Source organism: Micropterus salmoides, unplaced genomic scaffold (genome assembly GCF_014851395.1).
Source record: "Micropterus salmoides isolate LMB-PRFRI ecotype aquatic unplaced genomic scaffold, ASM1485139v1 Ms_hic_scaffold_13, whole genome shotgun sequence".
Taxonomy (NCBI): domain Eukaryota; kingdom Metazoa; phylum Chordata; class Actinopteri; order Centrarchiformes; family Centrarchidae; genus Micropterus; species Micropterus salmoides.
In genome coordinates, this window is record NW_024040374.1 from 12,844,761 (window position 1) to 12,866,158 (window position 21,398).

Sequence of the window (21,398 nt, forward strand, 5' to 3'; positions counted from 1 at the left end):
AACTTGTATTTTATTCGAATGGATTTATACTTACTTTTAACTAACATACAGACTAACGTTACTACTGGCGTCCATCGTAACTATTTGTCGGTTATTGTAGGTGACGGTAGACCAACCAGAGTAAAGTTGCCGTTTGCTAGCTAACCCCGTGAGCTGATTTTAAGGTTTTTATTTTTAGCAACCGAGAGCCATGTCGTTATTCAGTGTACAAGCGAGGAAGCATACAGCTTATTATGACCATCTAATGTCAACATCAACATCCAGGACACCGGGCAGAGAGCGCCTGGCGGACCGAAAAGTGACAGAGGGTGCGCTGTGCAAAAGTGAGAGAACATCCGGAGAGTCTGGAAGTGAAGACAGCAGGTCATCTAATAAAAGCCGACAGGTAAACAGGACGTATGTCCTCTCTGCGCTGTCAAAAAGCGGCAACGGGCCGCAGACACCTTACCGTGGCCGACTCACTCTGCAGAGGAGGTCAAGGAGGAAGACCGGGTCTGAAACAGCGGAGAAAACCATGTCTGAAAGCAGCCAGAACACTACACCAGCTCCGGAGAAGAGACTGACCCTGCAGCGCCGTACCAGAACTCCCTCAATGGATAAAAGCGCACACGGGGAGCTACAGGCCAGTGCCGCTGGGGTCAGTGCCGCTGGGCTCAGTGCCACTAGCCTGCAGCCAACGCCGAAAGTTCTTAGTGATCCAAACGGTAGGGCACCTGGGTTATTCAGGTCTACTAGTTTACGTGACACTGCTGCTCATGTGGAAAACCAGAGGAGGCCGGCGTGCATCAAGACGCCCTCTTCTTCCTCCACAAGCAGGCACGTAGAGGACCAGGGCCAAACCTTTAAAACCCCCACCAAAAAGACGCCGTTTGAGAAAGTCGCAGCCAAGAGAGACGTGTTCGAGAGACTGGCGGGGAAAGAAGCACCCAAATTAGCTATTGCAGTCAAATCTGCTAGTCTGGAGAGGCCCAAATCCCGAGCACAGCGAGCGGAGGACACAAAACCTGTCCCAGCTCCCCGGGCCAGCAAGGAGTCCGCAGGTGTTCACAGACCAAACGCCGCGCTGCAGGTGAGGAAGACATCCACCTCAAGCCAAAAGGGAGACGTGACCCAGGCCAGGACCTCCACTCCAGCTCCAACACCTACTGAGCAGTCCCTGTCTCGCCCCTGTGAGGCTCTGAAGCAGCAGGATTTATTTAAGATGGAAAACAGCGCAGTGACTGTTGCAGTCCGTGTCCGCCCTTTCAACGCCAGGTTTGTGATGCAATTTTTGCCTTAACTGATGGGTAAAATGATGTCTGGGTCTCCAAAGGTACTGCTGAGCCATCTGACTGTCATCTGCCTCATTCACACAAATCAGTGGGCTAACGTTATACAAATGATAAACCAATGTGTAGTTTAATCATATCCTATTCTTTCATTTGACTGTAAGCATTACAATAAAGTGTATCTTGGACATGCTAAGATGATGGCATTTCCCCCCTATTTCCTTGAAATTTTGATGATTCATCAGTACAATTATCTGCAGATGAATCAATAATGCAAGTAATCTTTAGTTGCAGGCTGTGGGAATTCTTGAAAATGACCACCAAGCTACAAACAATGTTCAGTGTTTTTAGGTTATGCAAGTGCTCATTTACAGTCAGACACAAAAGCCATTTCTGAAATAATGTTTCTACATATGTCTGCTCTGTTACAGGGAGAAGGCAGAGAAGGCATTGCAGGTCATCTTCATGAATGGCCAGGAGACTGTTGTCCAGCACCCAGACTCCAAACAGAGCTACTCCTTCACCTATGACTTCTCCCTCTGCTCGGTGGACGAGTGTGACCCTGCCTTTGCCAGCCAGCAGATGGTGTATGAGATGCTGGCAAAGCCTCTGCTGCTGAGGGCCTTTGAAGGATTTAACACATGCCTGTTTGCTTACGGCCAAACAGGCTCTGGGAAGTCCTACACGTGTGTATTTGTTTTTTGTTTTGTTTAGATTTTAGATTATTACCCCTTGTACCACTGGAATTTTCCCCCTCTGCTCTCTCCATTTTTTGCTCTAAAAAAACATACTATGTGTAAAATGTGCATATTGGGATGTGCATTTTAAATCATGACCAATCAACTGCAGTTTGAAATGTTTGAAATCTTTGTTGTTTAGGATGATGGGCTTTGGAGAAGAGGAAGGGGTAATCCCCCGATTCTGCCAAGAGATTTTTTCTAAATTAGCATCCATGGAAAATGAAGAGGTAAAATCTCTTACAAAGGTGTATTCCTGGTTGAACGTTTCTCATGTTATTTTACTCCTTTTTTTTGTTAATCAATATAAAATGTCTTAAGCCTGTAGTTTCCCTCCAAAATTAAAAGGCTTGAATGTGCACATGAGCAATCTATTTTTCTGGTTATATCTTTGGATTTGTTATATTTCAGGTCAAATGTCATGTAGAGATGAGCTACTTTGAGGTGTACAATGAGAAGATCCATGATCTGCTGGTGACTAGAGATGAGCCAAATCAGAGGAGGACGCCAGTAAGTAGTTTGCAACCGACTGAAATACATTCCAGAAACCAGGAACCCTTGTTAGGTGTTTTGTTTTTTGGAAAACTGTATTGTTCTTTTAGTGAATTTGGCTGCTGCATTTTCGCATAAACCAGTTTCCAGAGAGTTTCTTTTGAATGGCTATCCGATAATGCGTAACATGATCTGATGATCGCACATTTTAGAGAGGCACTCTTGCTCATAATGGCTTAGAGCTGAATAACCTAAGAATATGTACAGTCAAGATAAGAAAATCCCTCTGATTTGTGTTTCCAGCTGAGGGTGAGGGAGCATCCAGTCCATGGTCCCTATGTGGCAGACCTTTCTTTGTAAGAAAGCTTTTATTTTCTTTTGCTAGATTACTCTTCAACAAAGGCCAAAGGAGCACTCTTGAATGGTCTGATTTGCAGAATTGCTCACTCTTTTATTTCTTCACAGGAATATCGTGAGCTCTTACAATGACATTCAGGTAGGTTGAAAGATATTTTCTTTTTTTTCAGATCATCGAGGCCACAATGAAATACAAACATCAATGTCTGAATGAATATTACTATCTTAAAAGTGTGGTACAGGCACACCATGGAGAGAATTACTGAATAATCATAATTCACTCTGTCCTTCTTTAGGGTTGGCTGAAGCTGGGCAACAAGCAGAGAGCCACAGCAGCTACAGGAATGAATGACAAGAGCTCCAGATCTCACTCTGTCTTCACCCTGGTTATGACCCAGACTCAGGTATGTCCTTTCACCTTCACCCCAAAACAAACACAAAATGTCGTCACCTAATAAATTCTTAAATATTAATTTAAACAAAACTTGAGCTACAAGATAAATTTGCATTTTGCAAGAATTTAATAATGTGGAGAGTGTTTAAGTTAATTTTGCATGTACACAGTAAGACACTTGGAAGGTCCTGTGTGTTTAAGGTCAATGTAACACAATTAATTGGTTTTTGTGTGTGTGCCTACAGACTGAGTTTGTGGAGGGCGAGGAACACGATCACAGTATCACCAGCAGGATCAACCTGGTGGACCTGGCAGGCAGTGAACGCTGTAACTCGGCTCAGACAAGTGGAGACAGGCTCAGGGTATACACACATACGCTTATGCACACACACCATGTTGAAATTTTGAATTTCTCTACTTCATGTAATTGTTTATTAAATTTTAATTTTTTCAGATAGTATAATTACATTCCAAATGATAAATATATATTTGCTCATAAGTCATTTGTTATAATGCTTCACTTTGGGTCCTGCAATTTATGATGGCCATTTTGAAACCTGAAACAATAACTTTAAAAAATTGGCTACATCAATCAATAACAATCAATGACTCATTAATTATATCCTCAATTGATTCTAAGACTGATGTTTCAAAAAGATATGGTTGTATTCAGAACCATTTGCTCATTATATTTGGCAGAGGATGCTTTTTGTATTTGCATAAAACAGCATGTGCTTACTCAAAAAAAAAAAAAAGGCCAATTTTACTGTGTCATTACAGGAAGGTGCTAGCATCAACAAATCCCTGCTCACCCTTGGGAAGGTCATCTCTGCCCTGTCAGAACAGGCACTGACCAGAAAGAAGGTCTTCACACCGTACAGAGAGTCTGTCCTGACATGGTGAGAGATCAGATTGCATGTACGCTGTAGCTGTTGTAGAACACAATGTTTTATTTTTGGAAGCTCTATTGGAGAAATGGAAAATAGAATACATTAGGGATGAATTGGTTTATATATGAAACTGAAAACACAATCTTGTCAAAATCCGACAGACCTCCATTTTAAATTTTGAAGGATGATCCTGACAAAGTCCCAATTCTCTTTTTCTTCTTCCGCAGGCTGTTGAAAGAGAGCCTCGGTGGTAACTCCAAGACGGCCATGATCGCCACACTGAGTCCTGCGGGCAGCAACGTGGAGGAAAGCCTAAGCACTCTGCGCTACGCCCAGCAGGCCCGCACCATCATTAACATAGCAAAGGTCAATGAAGACACCAGTGCCAAGCTCATCAGAGGTGAGACACTCAAAATATCCACATTCAAAAATCTCTGTTGGAGTTAACTGAGCTCTGGCCTGTTTTTATTGTGTTGTAACTGTAATACGCTTTTTAAACCTTTTTATAGCTTTCTTACCGTGCACTTATTGTGGAGTTGCTAGTTGTGAGGTACATGTTGCCGACGTGAGTCCTTGGCCACCACGGAGTGTATGAAAAATAAAAAGGGATTTTTTTTTATGTGTCATCAACTAAGGGGAAAGTGGAGCAAACACTGTCTTCATCTTGGAGAGAGATTTTTCACTGCACTCATGCATATACACCTTATAGCAGGACGTTATGTTCTTTGTGAACCTGAACGTCTGCCATCCTACACAAACTGCATCACACCTGTATGACCTTATTCCAGAGGAAAACCAAAGATTGCTTTTCTATACCGAGCAGTGTTGTTACCTTGGCATCACAGATGTGGACAGCATTTGTTCACTGTGTAAGAGCCTCCAAAGCACAAAATCCAGTTTTGAAGCAATAGAGCACATTTCTCAACAGTCCCTCTATCCTCAATAGCACACACACACACTCATTTGAACTGTTATTCAATCTGTCTTGGTTGTCTGTGCGTCCATTAGCTCCATCTTCATCTGCCTCTCGTTGCATCACTTTCACTGTCTGTGTTTCTCTTTTGTTGTGAATGTCTTCTCTTTCCATTTGTGTCTCGCTCTTGATCTCCTTCACTCTCCGTCTCTCCCACGTACCCTCCTGTCTGCCCATCTATCCATCACCAGCTTATTCACTACCCGGTTCAATTAAGGTCTGGCCCTAACCTTGCCTCCAGGCCATATTTATGCACTGTCAGCTGCACATGGCGGCTAACTGTCATCCAAGTATTATTTTTCATAAGATGATCACGCTGCTGTTTGATGTTTTTAGCAGTGAGGGGAGCTCTTGCTGTGGATTTCTCTCACACCACCTGTCAGTGTGTGATATGACTCAAACATTACAAATCAGGTCAATGTTCCTCAGTATTGTCTTCAATGAGTATCATTGTTGAGCAGTTCGCTGACAAAATCCGAATATCTCTGTGGACTCTGTTAAAGTCATGTCTTAAAATAGACTTTCAGGACTTTAATGGAACTCCCTGCAAATTCATATTTACTGGTATTTATTTAAGTGTATATTTGGTCTAAACTGCTATATACAGTATATTTAACCTTTTTATAAAGCATTGTTGGCAAACTGTTGTTGTTGTTGTTGTTGTTTACTTTATTTATACCCGTAGGTAAATTTGTTTTACAGTGCAATGACATTCTATGGCATCCAGTACAAAAAACAACACACAACACAGAACATCACACTACACATAAGGACAGATAAAATACCTGTGTGTGTGTGTGTGTGTGTGTGTGTGTTTGTGTTTGTGTTTTCAGAATTGAAGGCTGAGGTGGAGAAGCTGCGAGCAGCACAGATGAGCTCCCAGGGCGTGGAACCAGAGAGGGTCAGGCTGTTTCAGCAGGAGATCGCTGCCTTGAAGAACACACTCTGTCAGCAAGAGAGGGAAATGGTTGAGGCCAACCGGTCAGTGTTACTGCAATAACTATCTTCGACTCATGCCTTTAGTAATAATGTAACTGTGTGTGTGTGTGTGTGTGTGTGTGTCTGTATGTATGTAAAAATAAAATCATGATGAATACGCAAACATTTTGCAACACTGTTGTCCTCTCTTTATAAAGTTCAGTAGGTGAGAAGGTTTATAAGTGGTTGAGAAGGGGATACATCAGAGATCATCATGGCAAAATTTGATCTGAGGAGACATTTTTTGTTATATTTGATCTTATTTTCTGGCAGGGCATGGAGAGAGAAACTGGAGCAAGCTGAAATCCGCAAACGTGAAGAGACCAAAGAGTTGCAGGTAATTTCTTTGAGCATAACATTAATTTCCATTGTGTATATTTATTTTTTACTATCAAGGCTGTCGTCCACTGTGTCCAACAGTACAATAATCTCTTCACCACGCTGATCCTAAAGCTGATGATACATGGGGCAACTTTTTGAGCAATGTTGCTGGGCAATCTGATAGCGGCGGGGCGGGACGGGTGGCGGAGTGGTGGGGGAAGGGGATTACGGTGGTAATCTTTACTCATTACCGTTGATGGCAACATTGCCCAGCACCATTGCTCTAAAAATTGCTCCATGTATCATCAGCTTAAAAGGTCTAACTAACAAGACCTGAAACAAGCTGTAATACATATTGTTGTGGACACAGACTATTAATAACATATTTGGAAACTTTCTCTGAGTTTTCAGAAAGCAGGTGTGACATTCAAAGTGGACAATCGTCTTCCTAACCTGGTGAACCTGAACGAGGATCCTCAGCTCTCGGAGATGCTTCTCTACATGATCAAAGAGGGTCGAACCACAGTGGGCAAGCTCAAGTCTGAGTCCAGCCATGACATCCAGCTGACAGGAGCTCTCATTGCTGACCAACACTGGTAAAAACAAACCACAGGTGTGGTTTGAAAATGCTTGTGGCAGGAGCGATTGAACTTTAAATAAACAATATGTAGTCTGTTTTGCCATCTTGTACGCGTGCTTATTCAACAGAGGTGTGCCACTGCAGTGAAATGTAATTTTAATATTTAGGCTGGCTTTGACATTTAGTTTATTAAACTTGATTATTGTTAATGATTTGAGGAACATTTTTAAATGCTTTTCTGATCTAGCCATCTTTGTAATCTAAAAATGATCTATTTTCTTTTTTTAGCTATAGCCGGCATTTAACATGAGAAATATCTGTATCTGCATTTTTTTTGGTTTGTTTTAGTGTTATAACCAACATCCAGGGTACTGTCAGCATCACTCCCATGGAAAACGCCAAAACCTTTGTTAATGGAAACCTCACATCTGAATCCACTGTCCTACACCATGTGAGTAAACCAGAAAGATCCTCTAACCCATCTGATGTTTAGCATTATACTAACTAAGTAACTTATAGCAAGATTTGTTCTAAATTAAACATGCCCAACCTGTTTATCCATTTTTAGGGCATGAATGAAGGTCAGGCATGCTAAAAGGTCCAGCCCAATCCATTTTATTAATGAATTTAAGTCTTCTCGTGTGTGTGTGTGTGTGTGTGTGTTATGGTTTCCAGGGTGACAGGGTGATTCTTGGTGGAGACCACTACTTCCGCTTCAATCATCCAGCAGAGGTGCAGTCTGGGAAGCGGGTGTCATGCTGGACAGGCGCAGGCGATGGCCACAAAGATTTTGAATTTGCCAAAAATGAGCTACTTGCAGCTCAAAGGGCTCAGTGAGTGCAAAATACCAGATAAAAAAAGTTATATTATTATGTCAACCATTCTGGCCTTTTTAAAAATGTTTATTCAGGGCAACATCTATTTGTGCAGAATCAAACCCAGAACTCTCTTAAGCCGTATCTGTGTGTCGCAGGCTGGAGGCAGAAATTGAAGAAGCCCATTTGAAGGCGAAAGAAGAGATGATGCAGGGAATCCAGATGGCCAAAGAGGTTGCCCAGAAGGAGCTATCTGACCAGAGGGCGCTCTATGAGGAAAGGATCCAAGACCTGGAGAGAGAGCTGGTACGCAAAATGTTTAGCTGTAGTGCCATTGGAGTTATTGGGAGTCTGTTTGAATGACGGTGTTACCAAACTGATAAAACTTTAATCAGAAATTTAAAACTACAAATATATTTTCTTTAAACTTGTGTAATACAGAATATTGCAATATTATAGAAGTACTTTGTCACGTATAATCTTTTGCTTCTCCTTAAAACCTGGCAATTTGCGCAACCAATACTAAGTAATGCCAAAAAACAATTTATTCAGAACGGGGAGAATAAGCGGAAGCGTCAACAGGAGTTGGACCAGGAGAGGGTGGCCAGCCAGATGGCAGAGCTGAAAATGGCCAAGATGGAGCTGGAGCAGGAGGTGGACGCCCACAAGAAACGTCTCCGCCTGCACATGGAGGCCCAGGTCAGAACCAAGAGCAACTTGTGGGAATTTTAAAATTTAAATAAAAATTTAAGTTGACTGTTTTGGGGGGTGTGTGTGTGTGTGTGTGTGTGTGTGTGTGTGTGTGTGTGTAAGAGAGAGAGAGAGAACAGGGGCTGCTCCCAGTGGCCAGAGCTTGTGTGTGTGTTGAAAAGGTTTTATTCTTTTAAAATAATGGAAAATTACTCTCACGCAAACAAAGTTATCTATTTTGCTTTATCCTGCTGTCACTATCCAGGCGATGGAGGAACATCGTGTGCATCAAGCGAGGATTGTTGAGGCCCTGGAGGCGGAGAAGACAAAGATCAGCAAAGAGCTGGAGGAGATGCAGAAAAAAAGAGCCATGAGAGAAAATCATACTCTCCAAAATGGTGAGTGCTTCCATGTCACTTCTGAGCACACATTTGATTTAGGAGCCACAATGACAATTCACACCATAGAAGTGGTGTTGGGAGCGAGAGCAAGATGGGTGGGGTTCATTCTGTGTAGCCAGAAGCATTAAATTAGAGAGCGTTTGCCTGGACCTGAGATAAACGGTGGACTTAAGAGGAGCAGAGAAGGAGGCAGAGAGGCCATAGAACATATCCAATCTAATAATTTATTGTGAGATGATCTGCAACTCTCATATGGATAGTGCATGGTAGTTTTCTACAGTACCACTACACGCAATGTATATAAATGATTTAAATCTATTTTTTCAATAGAACTATCTTCAATGCCACCAAACAGTACAAGCTGTCTTTAGTATTTGTATTTTTTTTCCTTCTCCCAAATAGAGACATGTCCCTACAATACTTGATATATTTCACTCACGCCAAAGAGAGCAGGAAAGTCAAGGATTAGTTATTACTTTCCAGCCACATTTATAGCTGTCTGTGTTGCAGAGTCTGGCTATAATGCCGTTTCCTATTTCCATTTCATTTAGTGCCTGGTGTAAAGGGAGCGAGGCACCCTGAGCAGCATATTGGCAGTGATAAAGTCAAAGTTAGCAGCAGCTTAAGGTGATGTGCCCTAGAAGCTGAGAATTTAGTAGTTTATATTTAGAGTATAGAGAGCTGATTCTCACACTGACTGACATTTAAGAGTCACATGTGATATATTTGAAAATCACAAGTTACAGTAAGGATAATAGTATTTTTGGTACTAACTGTTCTTGTAGGCGTAACAAGGGTGAATCTCTTCCAGCCAGTGCTAACAAATCAGGCTGAAATAATGACCATCTAAGCCAGATGCTGCTTGACTCGGGACTGCGGTTGAAGTTGTTTCATTTCTATATTGCAGTCTCTCCACAGTGGGATGCCATGAAGTTGTCCCTGATGATTGAGGAAGCCAATAAGATCAGTGCAAAACTGAAGAAAAACACAGTCTTCAGCAGGTTTGAAAATACAAAATTGGGTCACACCTTACATATGATGATTTATTAGCCAAGTTAAAAACCTATAAAATAAACCTATTGGGGTGTCACATTCATCATAATATTTATTTGCATTTTCATTGCTTTCATTGCCGTCATTTTCAACAATTCAGTGGAACCAAAACATCAGCTGCAGGCCCTGTTGGAAGCAGGTATCCTCTTTTAAGATAAGCAAAAAATCATTTGACTCTCCTCTGTTGTAGACACGAAAGCTCAGATGATAAGAACCTGGAGCAGGGTGGTCTGCTACAGGTGCGCGTTCAAAACACAAAGCTGGGGATCTCCACTTTTTGGAGCCTGGACAAGTTCCAAAACAACATTGCTGCCATGAGGGAATTCGAGCAGGTCTGCCTTAAAACAGTTCTGCCTTTCAACTCATCACTTTTTGATCTAATGATTGTTTCAATGTCTTTAAGCACATTAAGAAGTGCATGTCTTGTTTAAGTATCTGGCACCATTAAAATCTTATTCTTATTTAAAATGACAATTAGAGTAAAACAGAGCTGATTCCTGATGTGGAAACAGGCTGGACCTTTGTAATGGTAGATTTGACCAAATTTTAAATAATCAAACACTGGGTGCCACAGTGGGGAGAACCCTCACGTCACATGAAGCCCCCTGTGTGGTTTAACAGTTCCCTCCACCTGTCTAAAGACTTGCAGATCAGATGAATTGGAAACTCCAATCTTCCATTACATGTGAATATTGGCTGCGTTTCACAGTCTTTCAGCCCATTTCATCTAAAATTACCTCTGATCTTTATGTAGAATAAGGGATACAGAGAATATATGGCTAGATAGACAGTTTTTATGGAATTGTATTGGACAATATTATTGGATATTGTGTATAGAATAAGAATGATTATAGACGTACTTATATCATAAACATTTCTACCCTTAAGGATCTCATAATGATGACGAATTTGCGATGAGAAGACTCATGATTGTGCTGATAAACGATGAACAACTACCAACAAAATGCTTGAAAATTCATGGCAAGCTTGTGCATACTTGCTTATTTAATTGGATCAGTGCTCTAATAAGCTGATGTATGATGCCTGTTGAGTGAAGCATATTCAACCAGCCAGCCTGTCTGTTCCTCATTCTGCATTTTCAGAGTCTGACATCAGCTCAAGTGCAATTGCCAATTCCCCAAGCGTTTGACCTTATTTACAGTCAAGAATGGGTTGTTTTACGCCTGACGGAGAGATGCTGCCTCACTTTGCTGCGTTTTTCTCATTAAGTTGAGTAAATGAGACTCCGCATGTCAGCAGTAGTTTACTCTCCGCAGGGGGATTCCACCTCAAAAGATGACGATGTGTTTTATGACCCTGATGATGAGTGGGAGCAAGATATATCGGCCTCCTCTGCTGCCACCTCCTCCTTCTCCCGCCGAAGGTAATTATCCAGCTCTTCCTCTCTCCTCCTATCCATCAATCCCTTTTTTCCAGCACTTGACATTTACTTAAGATTTCAGGGACTTAATTGGTATTCTTGTCCAATTACTTCAAATGTGTGTGCAGGCAAGCGTTCAAGAACACCTACAACGTGTTCCTGAGGGAAATACAGGACAGTCTCTCTGTAAAGTGTCCACCTGACTGTTGTTTACAGGGCCAGGGCTTGGATGGATAATTATTTTGCCTTTCAGTGTGTGGGTCTTAAACTCGCAGCCCTCATGCACAACTGAACTCACAGCCTATTGCACCATTTTAATGTGAACAATATGTCAGGCGAATGGATGCGTATGGAAAGTTGAAAGGAATGTGGATGGAACGTGGAAAATCTTTCTTTATTTTTTATTTTTTTGGTTATTTTCACAAAGTCCTCCTGTTTTCCCCTAATGTGTTTTACAACCTGGCACATATTTTTGACATTCAACACATCCTTCTTTCTCTCATGAAATGTTGATGTGAAGTTGCAGCCCACAGAATATTCCTCTCTTTATTCTTTTTCCTCTGTTTATTAATTTAATTTCCATGCCAGGCCAAGCAGTTTAGAAAAGCAACAGCCACTAATGGTCTGTGTTTCTCACTCTACAACCCAAACACGGAGCACCTGTGGTACATGCAGAACCCCCATCATTTTCCACTCACATTGTTGTTATTCTTGTCAAGCATGTTTATGGTGCTCCTGGTGGTGCCTGAACTACCAGTGGACCCAGCCAAATGAAACGTGGCACTGGCCGTGTGGTACCTTCATCCCTTCTCTCTCTGACTCCATTATACCCATGTCCAAGCCTTATGGCTATAGTCATAGCTGTTTATTGACCTTCCCTCCCCAATGTGTTTTAATTATATGTTTTTAAAAATGTATTAAGTTTACAGAGACAGTGCACATTGATAAACATTTCTGTAAATGTGCCAGTTTAGCCAGCTTGGCTAATATTTGACTGTAGTCCCTGGGCAGGTGTTATCACAATTACATAAAATACACTAAAACAGGAACAACAGTACTCATACATATAACAAGATACCTTTCACAAGGACACGTAAAATACTTTAAAACAAGGACAACAATATAAAAAAAAAAAAACATAACACAAAGCACTCTTCAGGTGTTTCTGAATAATTCAGACTATGGTCACACACTTGATTGTGTTTTTTTTTTTTAACCATGATTTTAAATTGAATTTAAATGAATACTATGTTTCATAATGTCTAATAACAGTTGGCAGACTATTCCATGTGTGTGTTTATTAAACCCTTTTTACATATGTTAAACATACATCTTTTAGATTGCCCTAACCATGTCCAGAGAGAGAGAGACTTTTTAAGTTTTTAACAACATTGGTTAGGACGACAAACTTACAGACAAACCTTGACCGGCACTGACTATACTGGATACTGTAATAATAAGCCTTTGAAAAAACACCACATTCATGTTCACTGGAGGACCAAGTCATTCTGAATAAGAGCATCAGCATGCCAAATAGTTGTACATGTACATATAAAATGTTGGCAGGGTACTCACAGGGGTTTGCTTCTGGTATGTTTGGTATCAGGAGCAGAAGCTTGTTGAAGAGCAGGAGAATCTCAGGGCGCCTCTACGAGATCCGGGTCCATCCGATTCAGAGCCTCCACAATGCCTACTCACAGTCTGCTGGTGAGGCACTGAAAAAAATTTCCTGAATAATTCCTGTTTTCTGACGTTATATTTTAAATATCCATTGTCATGTCAGACTTGTTTATTTTTTAAACTTAAAGTGGTCATATTATGCTCATTTTCAGGTTCATCATTTTATTTAAGGGGTGGTACCAGAACAGGTTTACATGGTTTCATTTTCAAAAAACTGCAGCCCCTCTTTTCACCCTGTGTGTTGAATGCTCCATTTTAGCTATGTAGTAATGCATCTCACTTCTACAAGATCTTTGTTGGGAGTTGCACAGGTGCAGTACCTAGTTGAGGCCTACTAGCAAATCAGAAGCAGAGTAGGGTGGATCGTGAAAAGCCTGTAAATACAGCTTCAGTTCAGCTGTAAATATGTTCCCCTTACCAGCTTAGCAACATAGGCTGAAGCAAGAGTTTCAGAGTAGTGAGTTAATCTGTAACAAATGTATCTTTTCATCCATAAAGTTAGAACTGAGCTCTGTCTCTACATCACAGAACATCACACAACTTTATGTCCATTGCTGCCTGGAAGGTAACTGTTTGGAAGGGAGAGGAGAGGCAGCAGGTGGACTGTGTGCTGCAGCTCAGAGTGTTTTTCCACTGTTGTTTTTGAGGGCATGTCGGACTAGTCGCTAGGCGATCATTATGATTTTGCTGTGACGTCACAGAGAACAAAAGGAAAAGGCTGGACTACAAACAAGCTGTTTTCAGGCAGTTCAGAGCAGTGTTTTCTGTGGGAGATGGGAACTCCCTTTGGAGTGGACTAGTCTTTTTCGCTTTGCAAACCTATTACATGCACAAAAAGGTATATAACTCAATAAAGGAGAGGGAAAAAGCCAGAAAGCATAATAGACCTCTTTAGGTCTTTGGATCTTAATGAGATGGAAATAGTTATCAGGAAAAATGTGTAGTGTTAACACTCATACAGTATTGAACTGTCCCTTTTGCTGTCAAGCTTTTGTGAGTCCCCACAGTAGGGGTGACAGGAGTGTTCAAATAGTTTTATCTGCATAAAATAATTGTCAATTTGTAAAATGTTACACAGATTAAAATGTTGGGAAAATAAATGAAATGATTAAGTGTCACAGTCGTTAAATAAAAAGGCCGGGTTGTTGCACTTGATTTTGCGAGAAATGTATTTTTACCAGCGTTGTAAGAATGTGGTCTAATGAGGTCATCTCTGCATACCCCAACTCTTCACTGTGTCTGCCCCAGGCTTGATGGGTGTGGTCAAACCGCCCTCCACCCATTCCGGCAGAGCAAACTTTGCCGTGCCTGGCATCTGCAAGGAGTTGATTGGCCAGTCAGTGGCCCGGCTGCGTGGTTGTAGTGCGACAGAAGAGAGCGTTGTGGACAGGCTGGTCTCTGATCTGCACCTGGTGAATGTGGCGGTTCAGATCATATCTGACCTATACAACGTCCTGGATGATGACAGCCAGGAAAATGGTGAGATTCAACTTAAAATTAAGTCTTTTAATCCTGAGAAGATGAGCAAGTTAATTAGTAGTCAGAGTTAATAGTTAATTATAGACAGGTAACAGCTAGGATTTTTTTTACGTATTATTTTTCTATGTAATTGTCAACACTGCACAAAAAACAAATAAAAATAGTTGATTGCTTTGGGATGAGATGCAAATTAAATACAACTACCTGTAATAAGAAAGTGTCTAACTAATTTGTACACTATTCTGAAAGGCCCATGATTACCTTCTTTCTTTGACTGATCTATAGATGTACTGTTATTATGTCTTTTTCTCCTGCAGTGTTTGTGTGTAATGTGGTGGCCCAGACGCAGCTGGTCAGGGCCACCACAGCCATAGAGAGTGCAGTGTTTGTTACAATGCAGTGGTTGGCCAGCATTAAGCCCTCCTCCGGCCTGCTCTACACCGTCGCTGAGGAACTCAAGAGCCAAGTCAAGAAGATGGGGGGATTCTTCCAGCTGCTCGTTCAGGTCGACACAAACAAGTACCACACTGCATTAAAGGCCATGCAGTGACACTATATTGTGCTTTTCATGGTATTAGCAGCATACACGTCGAGTGCAAAATCTGAACTGAAGATTTGTAAATTTTGCAGTTCGGACAGGGGGGGGGGCTAATCAAAAGGCAGAATGTTAATTGACGTGTCTTAGCTCTGAGCTGTTTGAGCCATCTATGGAAATAGCCAAGCGAAGGGAATTCTCAACCTTGAGCCTCAAACAGAACATGAATATATGGAAAATAAATCTAAATTCCTTACCAGCCTCGGCACCTAAACACACAATTTTCCTCTCTCGCTCCTGAGTTTTTCACACACACCCTTCAGACTATGTTGACTGCTTTTTTGGCTTGCTTGCATTGAATAACTGTTACATCAATTTTAATTCAACCTGTTTGTGCGGACTGTCGGGCTGAAAATGAAAATTTTCTGCCCTATTTTCTAGGGTTGTGAATCTGAGATCACATCAATGGTGACGGAGGCACGGAGGAAGAGCAGTCAATGCCTGGATGCAGCATTGCTTGCGCTTGGCCACCTTGCGGCAATGACGGGTATGCCACAGAATGCCGTGGAGGGGGCTGCCCAGGCCACAGGCAAGGTAACGCCACCATTAATACCACAGCAGCTGCTATCTCTGTCAAAGCTCTGGAGTCCACTGTAATCAAGCCTCCATTCCACTATACTGGAGAATGGAACATTAGCTGTGTGGGTCTCAGAGCATGGAGGATTTTAGGGGGTGGGGAATTGTTGAGCTGAATATGGATATGGCATGTTAGTCTGTTGATTTGCAAGTGCAGTGATATCTCATTATTTGGTGTAAAAGCATGGTAATGGACAAATGGTTAGATTTGTCTAAGCATTTAGTGTAAGAGGGGCAATGAAGAATAATAATAATAATAATAATAATAATCTTTATTTGTGGAGCACTTTTCAAAAACAAGTTACAAAGTGCTTTAACAAGTGTAAAGACAATAATACCCAAGAGACAATAATACAAAAACAATACAAGATAAAAGCATGAAAACATTGAAAAGACTAAAATACACGTTTAAGATAAATATAAAATTAGTAAAATACAATAAAATAAAAGGGATAAAATAAAGTCAAATAAGATCGGGAAAGGCTCTCCTATAATCCAGTGAAGGACAAAATGTTCAATTATATTGTGTTTTCTTCTGTTCAGTTTTATTAAACACAATGATTAGCATATACCTACACATTTTTGTATACATGTATTCATTTTTTAACTTTACCCTTTTCTTAAAGAAACAGGATATATCATAAGTAGTAACAACCAGCACGGATGAACTAAACAAAGAAACTGCCAGAAACTGTCCTACAGAAAATCCAATATAAAGAACTCCCAGTGCTGGAGACAATTTGCCTGACAGCTGATCTCTGGGAAATGTGTATTAAAAATGCCACAGTAATGATCAATGATAAAAAAAAAAATTATTATTGCAGATATGTCAGCATAGGCATGTCGGCTGATAAGTAACAAGAAATTGCAGTACAGAATTACCAAACTACGGAACATAGTTTGTCGACCACAGAGAGCTGACACGTTTATTTTTACACTGTAAAATGTACTGCCCAAAATGCGATTTGGTTGTGATTCTACAAACAAACAAAAAAATCTGGATGGTTTATGTTATGTAAAAGGAAATACTGTCAGCCGATGTATAATTTATCTTATTATATGATTACATTTTTTTTCAGCAATCACTTGTCATGTGTCTGCTGAAGGGGACCAATAAGGGCATCCGCTCTCTCTTAGAGGAGAGCCTCACCATCACCAGAGAAATGCTGAGAGAGGCTCAGCTGGCCTACCCCAGGACCCCAGTAAGAGATCATAACCTGGCTGAAATTGTATTTTAATCATCCTGTCACACAAGTTATCATGGTGACATGATTAGATTTTGTGTTGATAATTTACTCTCTGTAAAGGTGTAGGTAAATCTTCTTAAAATTAGGTGTCATCGCCACTGATGATTTGTCTCTGCCTACAGGTCATGCAGAGCCTGAAATCCAAGTCGCTTGACTTAGCCCGCGCTCTGCAGAGCTACATGCATTGTCATATCACGGTGAGTTTCAGCCGCACAGCATGCTACAAACTAGGAGTTATGGTGACATTGTAATAATGCTTCTAATGTCTTTTGAAAGTTTTGTTAAAATTTTAAGAAACTAAATCTTGATATTTGCTATTAAATAGTGTGTTGTGTTAATTGGCCTCCTGGAAATGTCATCAACTGGACCTTTTTCCTGGTGCCAATACGTGATATTCTGAACATCCGGTGAATTTCAAATATGAACTACTTTGTTGCATTGTGGCATTCCTTTTGCTGTGGGGTTGAGAAATGTATTGTAGAGGTAGTCAGACCTCAGAGAAAGGTGACATGATGAAGCTGTATTGTGATTACTATTAACTTAATGAATTCAAAAGGCTTGGAATTCAATTAATGAGAAAACCACACTAAACACCTCACATTTGTTTGTCAGAACTAAAGTTTTGTTTGTGTTGTTATTATAACCGCTTGTTGGTGTTACTATATTGTCTAAACCCTAACTCACCTTAAATAATTAATTTCCCTTTACTGTTTCATGGTCTTTCATATTCTATTTTGTTATTTAATTATAGATATAAACAAATCTGAACGTTGACATTGAAAATTGTCAAAATTAAAGAAGTTGATTGATGGCAGTAGCTATCAGCAGTCTGCAGCTTCATTACCCAAACAAGTATCAGTAGTTTTTGTAAACTGTGGTTGAAAGACAGTATGCACGCTCGGCAAAGCTTCCCTGGATATGTAAAGGTTAAAAACAATCTTCCATCTTGACACAGGCTTAAATGTTACAGATTAATGCCCACACCCACAGCTGTTAAACAGTTAAAGATGCCACTCAGCCTTTATTGCTCCTGTAAAGCTCAATGCTCTGTAGGCTTATCTCGCTGCAGTCGTCCCTTGGTGATCGTTCAGGTAATGAATGTGTTGAATGAAGTGGCATCAGTCACAGCTAACAGGCTTGTTTGCCGTTATCTTAGCTACACAAACTAGCAGTTTTTTTTCTTTTTTTTTTTCTATCTCGTTTATTTATTTTTTACGTTAAAACCAGTCATTGACACATATAGACGTGGGGGCATTTTGCTGCCCGCCGTGTTATTGTTGGCAAATAAACCTGAGTTATTGCCTGAAGCAGCTATTTTCATGTAACCAAGCACTGCACATGTGCGTGATTGTGGATCTAAACACATCTATAAATGTGTACTGTGCAATTTATTGGACCCAAAGATGTTGGACTTTGCAGCTCTTCCGAAAAGGGCGATGATTTAAATGTCGATGTAAATGGGGAGGAAGGAGCTTGTTCAAGGAATTGTCACTACAGTTAGTGGTCAAAGTGTGTGTGTGTGTGTGTGTGTGTGTGTGTGTACGCATGCATATATGTGTGTGTGTGTGTGTGTGTGTGTGTGTGTGTGTGTCATTTATGGAAAATGTGGGGACAGGAATTTGTATTTGCAGTAGATATAGAAGTTACATGTAGCTTAAAAGAGCTTATAATGTGTATAGAACTGTGTGCTGGTGTAAATTGCATGGCACATTTCTGTAATGGGAAGGAGGCTATTAGGTTTATGTCATAGAAATGGACACCTCACGATTGAAGCCCCATTCAGTCAGTGACATCATTTGCAGGTATCGGTCTGTTTTTCCATGCATCTGTGTTGGTTCTTGAAGTGGTATTTAGGCTACATACAAAATTGGAACTGAGGGCTAAAGAGCACTGCTTAAAATATCAAGACCAGTTGAGAAAATGGGGAATATTAAGATAACAATTTATTGAGTAACACTACCTCAAGCAAGCAAGTTACTGTTAATGTGTGTTTTGAGCAAAGATCTCAACACAGAGCTAATCTGTGGTTAACAATTGACTGTGTATTTTTTTATTAATGTGTATGGTTTCTGAAATTATGATCTTGGTGTGTTTGTGTTTTAGTGATGTAATTGTAAAATGTAGTACTGTTTATAGGCTCTGTCTTCTATTAATTTCTTGGGTGCATTCATGTTTTCAAACAGGGGAGGGAGACTGACCCAGAGGAGGGGGAGGCGGAGGAGGATGAGGAGGCCTCAGCTTGCCATTTGCAAAAACTGAGGACTTCAGCGATGAAGCTGTTCCAGCTGAACAAGGCCATCAGACAGCTGCATTCATCTCTGTCTACCGCCCTGCGAGGTGAAGCTTCTGACTTAACCAGCCTAGATGTTTAGCTGAAACTCTTACCCAGTGTAACTTGCAAACACCAGCAGTGTACATCCTTTGGGGGGGGGGGGGGAAGTGCTGGAAGTAACAATATGTCAAGGATCAAAGCAAATTGTTTTTTTGTTTTTTTTTCCTTTTACTATTTCAATTCTTAAGGATGCTTCTCTAAATGCTCAGTTATATTATATGACAACAAAGAGGCAATATTAGAAAAAAAGCAGATTTTTAAAACTGCATTATATTAAATTAAAACTAAATTATTATCAATGTTGCTTTTGCATCAAAGTATGTTGCTCTGTACCAACTTAACAATAACTTGATTTTAATGTCTATGCATTGGTATGTATAATGAACAGTTTAATGGGTGTTTTATAACTGCATTGGTGTGTCTCAGCCAATCAAATTCAGTTTAAAATGTGACATACAACTCTGTTTGTGTCTTCAACTATATAAATATATCTGACTGTCCTCCAGGAAAACACAGAGACTCCACCCTCAGCGGCTGCAGAGAGCTGATCTCCTCTGCCAAGGCTGTAGATAAGCTGATCACTGGTCTGTCCAAGGAAGGAGCATTGACGCTGTCCCTACAGCTTCCCAGTCTCCAGAGCGTCATGGCTGCACAAGACGAGCTCCAATCCGCCCTGCAGTCCCTGTCCTCCTGGAGCCAAGAGGGGCAAGGAGAGAGCAGGAGCTCTGCCACTTCAGAAAAGAGCACACAAGACAAAATTTTAACCAAAGAGAGCACTACCCCTCACAGTGCTGTTAGAAATCGAGTCGTGAGTAAGATAGTCTACACCTTCCCTCCAGATGTGTTGTCCAAAGGCAGCCCACACTGGGTGTGATGTGCATTTATACTATGTCATTCTTTAATAATGTGCTCGCATCATGTATGATTGTACTGTCAATATGAGAAAACTTTGAATTGAGCCTCCTGCTGGTAAGAAGAATTTTTCAAAACAATATAGAAACTTTTACTACTTCAATAAATTCACTTGGCTTGATTTGACAAGGACCCAAATCTTTTATATTGCATGTCACTATTGAGTAAACTGCAGACTCCTGGTAAAGACTCCGCCTAATAATAAGTTTTGAATGGGTCATGCAGCAGACACTGCACAGACTTCTTTAGTGTTGCCATCCAAGTTGATAAAATTATTTTTGTAATATCACATAGCACCAACTCTAATAAAGTGAATCTAATAAATATGGCAAACAAGTGGATTTAATATGTGGACGCTTCAAAACTACAGCGATAATTCCCATCATCATGTCACTTCTGATATGGTGTGAAAAGCAAGATGTGCTGGAGATTATTTCTTAAGTCTAGTAATAATTTGCTACTAAAAGCTTTAAAGGTATTTTGGATACATTTATTGGGACTTAAACTCTACACATGGTGGTCCCTTAACAGTGTCATTCATGATGTATAATCAAAATTAGTAACAGTTATTGGCTATAAAGAGAATGTTCACATATGCTGTACCAGGCCTCCTCTGTTGTACTTTATTGTTCAGAGGCCACTAAATTATTCTTTTTTTTTTTTTTTCATTTTATATGAATTGATACAGGAGGACAATATTGAGCAGCTCAGGTAGTGTTTTGTTAAAAAAATAATGAAGGGTTTTCTCCCTATTCTGTTGTACATAATTTCTTTCTTGTATAAAGGCATGATGTGTCCTCATTTGCATGAGGTTTCGCTCTTGTATGATGTATAACATGTACTACACCAATTAGCACTCCAGGAGAGACTGCTTTCACAAAAGAGTGTTTTATGTCCTTTTGGTATTGTGTATCACATGGTCAAGAAAATTATATTTCAAAACAATATAGAAACTTTTACTACTTCAATAAATTCACTTGGCTTGATTTGACAAGGACCCAAATCTTTTATATTGCATGTCACTATTGAGTAAACTGCGGACTCCTGGTGAAGACTCCGCTAATAATAAGTTTTGAATGGCACTGGAATACAGTACAGTCTGCATTGTAAGTGGGGAAAGGTTTATCAAAAACATTCATATACACATTCCTTAAATGTGCTACCTTGTAGTGAATTAAAAATGATTATTTGACATGAGTCAACAGATTTACACATACAGTTTCACCTTGGCATTCACACCGTGTGAG

At 40.5% G+C, this 21,398-nt stretch overlaps 1 protein-coding gene across 1 annotated transcript; it reads left to right on the plus strand.

Annotated features, from left to right (window-relative positions):
- Window positions 1–190: 190 nt before the first annotated feature.
- Window positions 191–21,142, plus strand: kif14 (kinesin family member 14). The gene is made up of 29 exons (XM_038715635.1): window positions 191–1,254; window positions 1,700–1,954; window positions 2,148–2,235; window positions 2,417–2,515; window positions 2,801–2,853; window positions 2,963–2,993; window positions 3,151–3,258; window positions 3,494–3,610; window positions 4,029–4,147; window positions 4,366–4,538; window positions 5,945–6,092; window positions 6,363–6,426; window positions 6,822–7,006; window positions 7,339–7,441; window positions 7,666–7,823; window positions 7,964–8,111; window positions 8,358–8,504; window positions 8,761–8,893; window positions 9,804–9,897; window positions 10,140–10,281; window positions 11,227–11,333; window positions 12,937–13,037; window positions 14,259–14,489; window positions 14,807–14,994; window positions 15,466–15,618; window positions 16,740–16,862; window positions 17,030–17,104; window positions 19,091–19,244; window positions 19,746–21,142. The coding sequence occupies exons 1-29, from the start codon at window positions 191–193 to the stop codon at window positions 20,111–20,113; spliced, it is 4,929 nt and encodes a 1,642-aa protein (XP_038571563.1). The 3' UTR covers window positions 20,114–21,142.
- Window positions 21,143–21,398: the final 256 nt, after the last annotated feature.

What these genes read in the sequence shown, in the direction of transcription:
- kif14 (XM_038715635.1), top strand. Translation starts at nt 191, where the DNA reads ATGTCGTTATTCAGTGTACAAGCGAGGAAGCATACAGCTTATTATGAC. An exon ending in AAGAGACCAAAGAGTTGCAG is followed by an intron (nt 6,427 to 6,821) that starts GTAATTTCTTTG and finishes CTGAGTTTTCAG; the next exon opens with AAAGCAGGTGTGACATTCAA. An exon ending in AAGACCTGGAGAGAGAGCTG is followed by an intron (nt 8,112 to 8,357) that starts GTACGCAAAATG and finishes CAATTTATTCAG; the next exon opens with AACGGGGAGAATAAGCGGAA.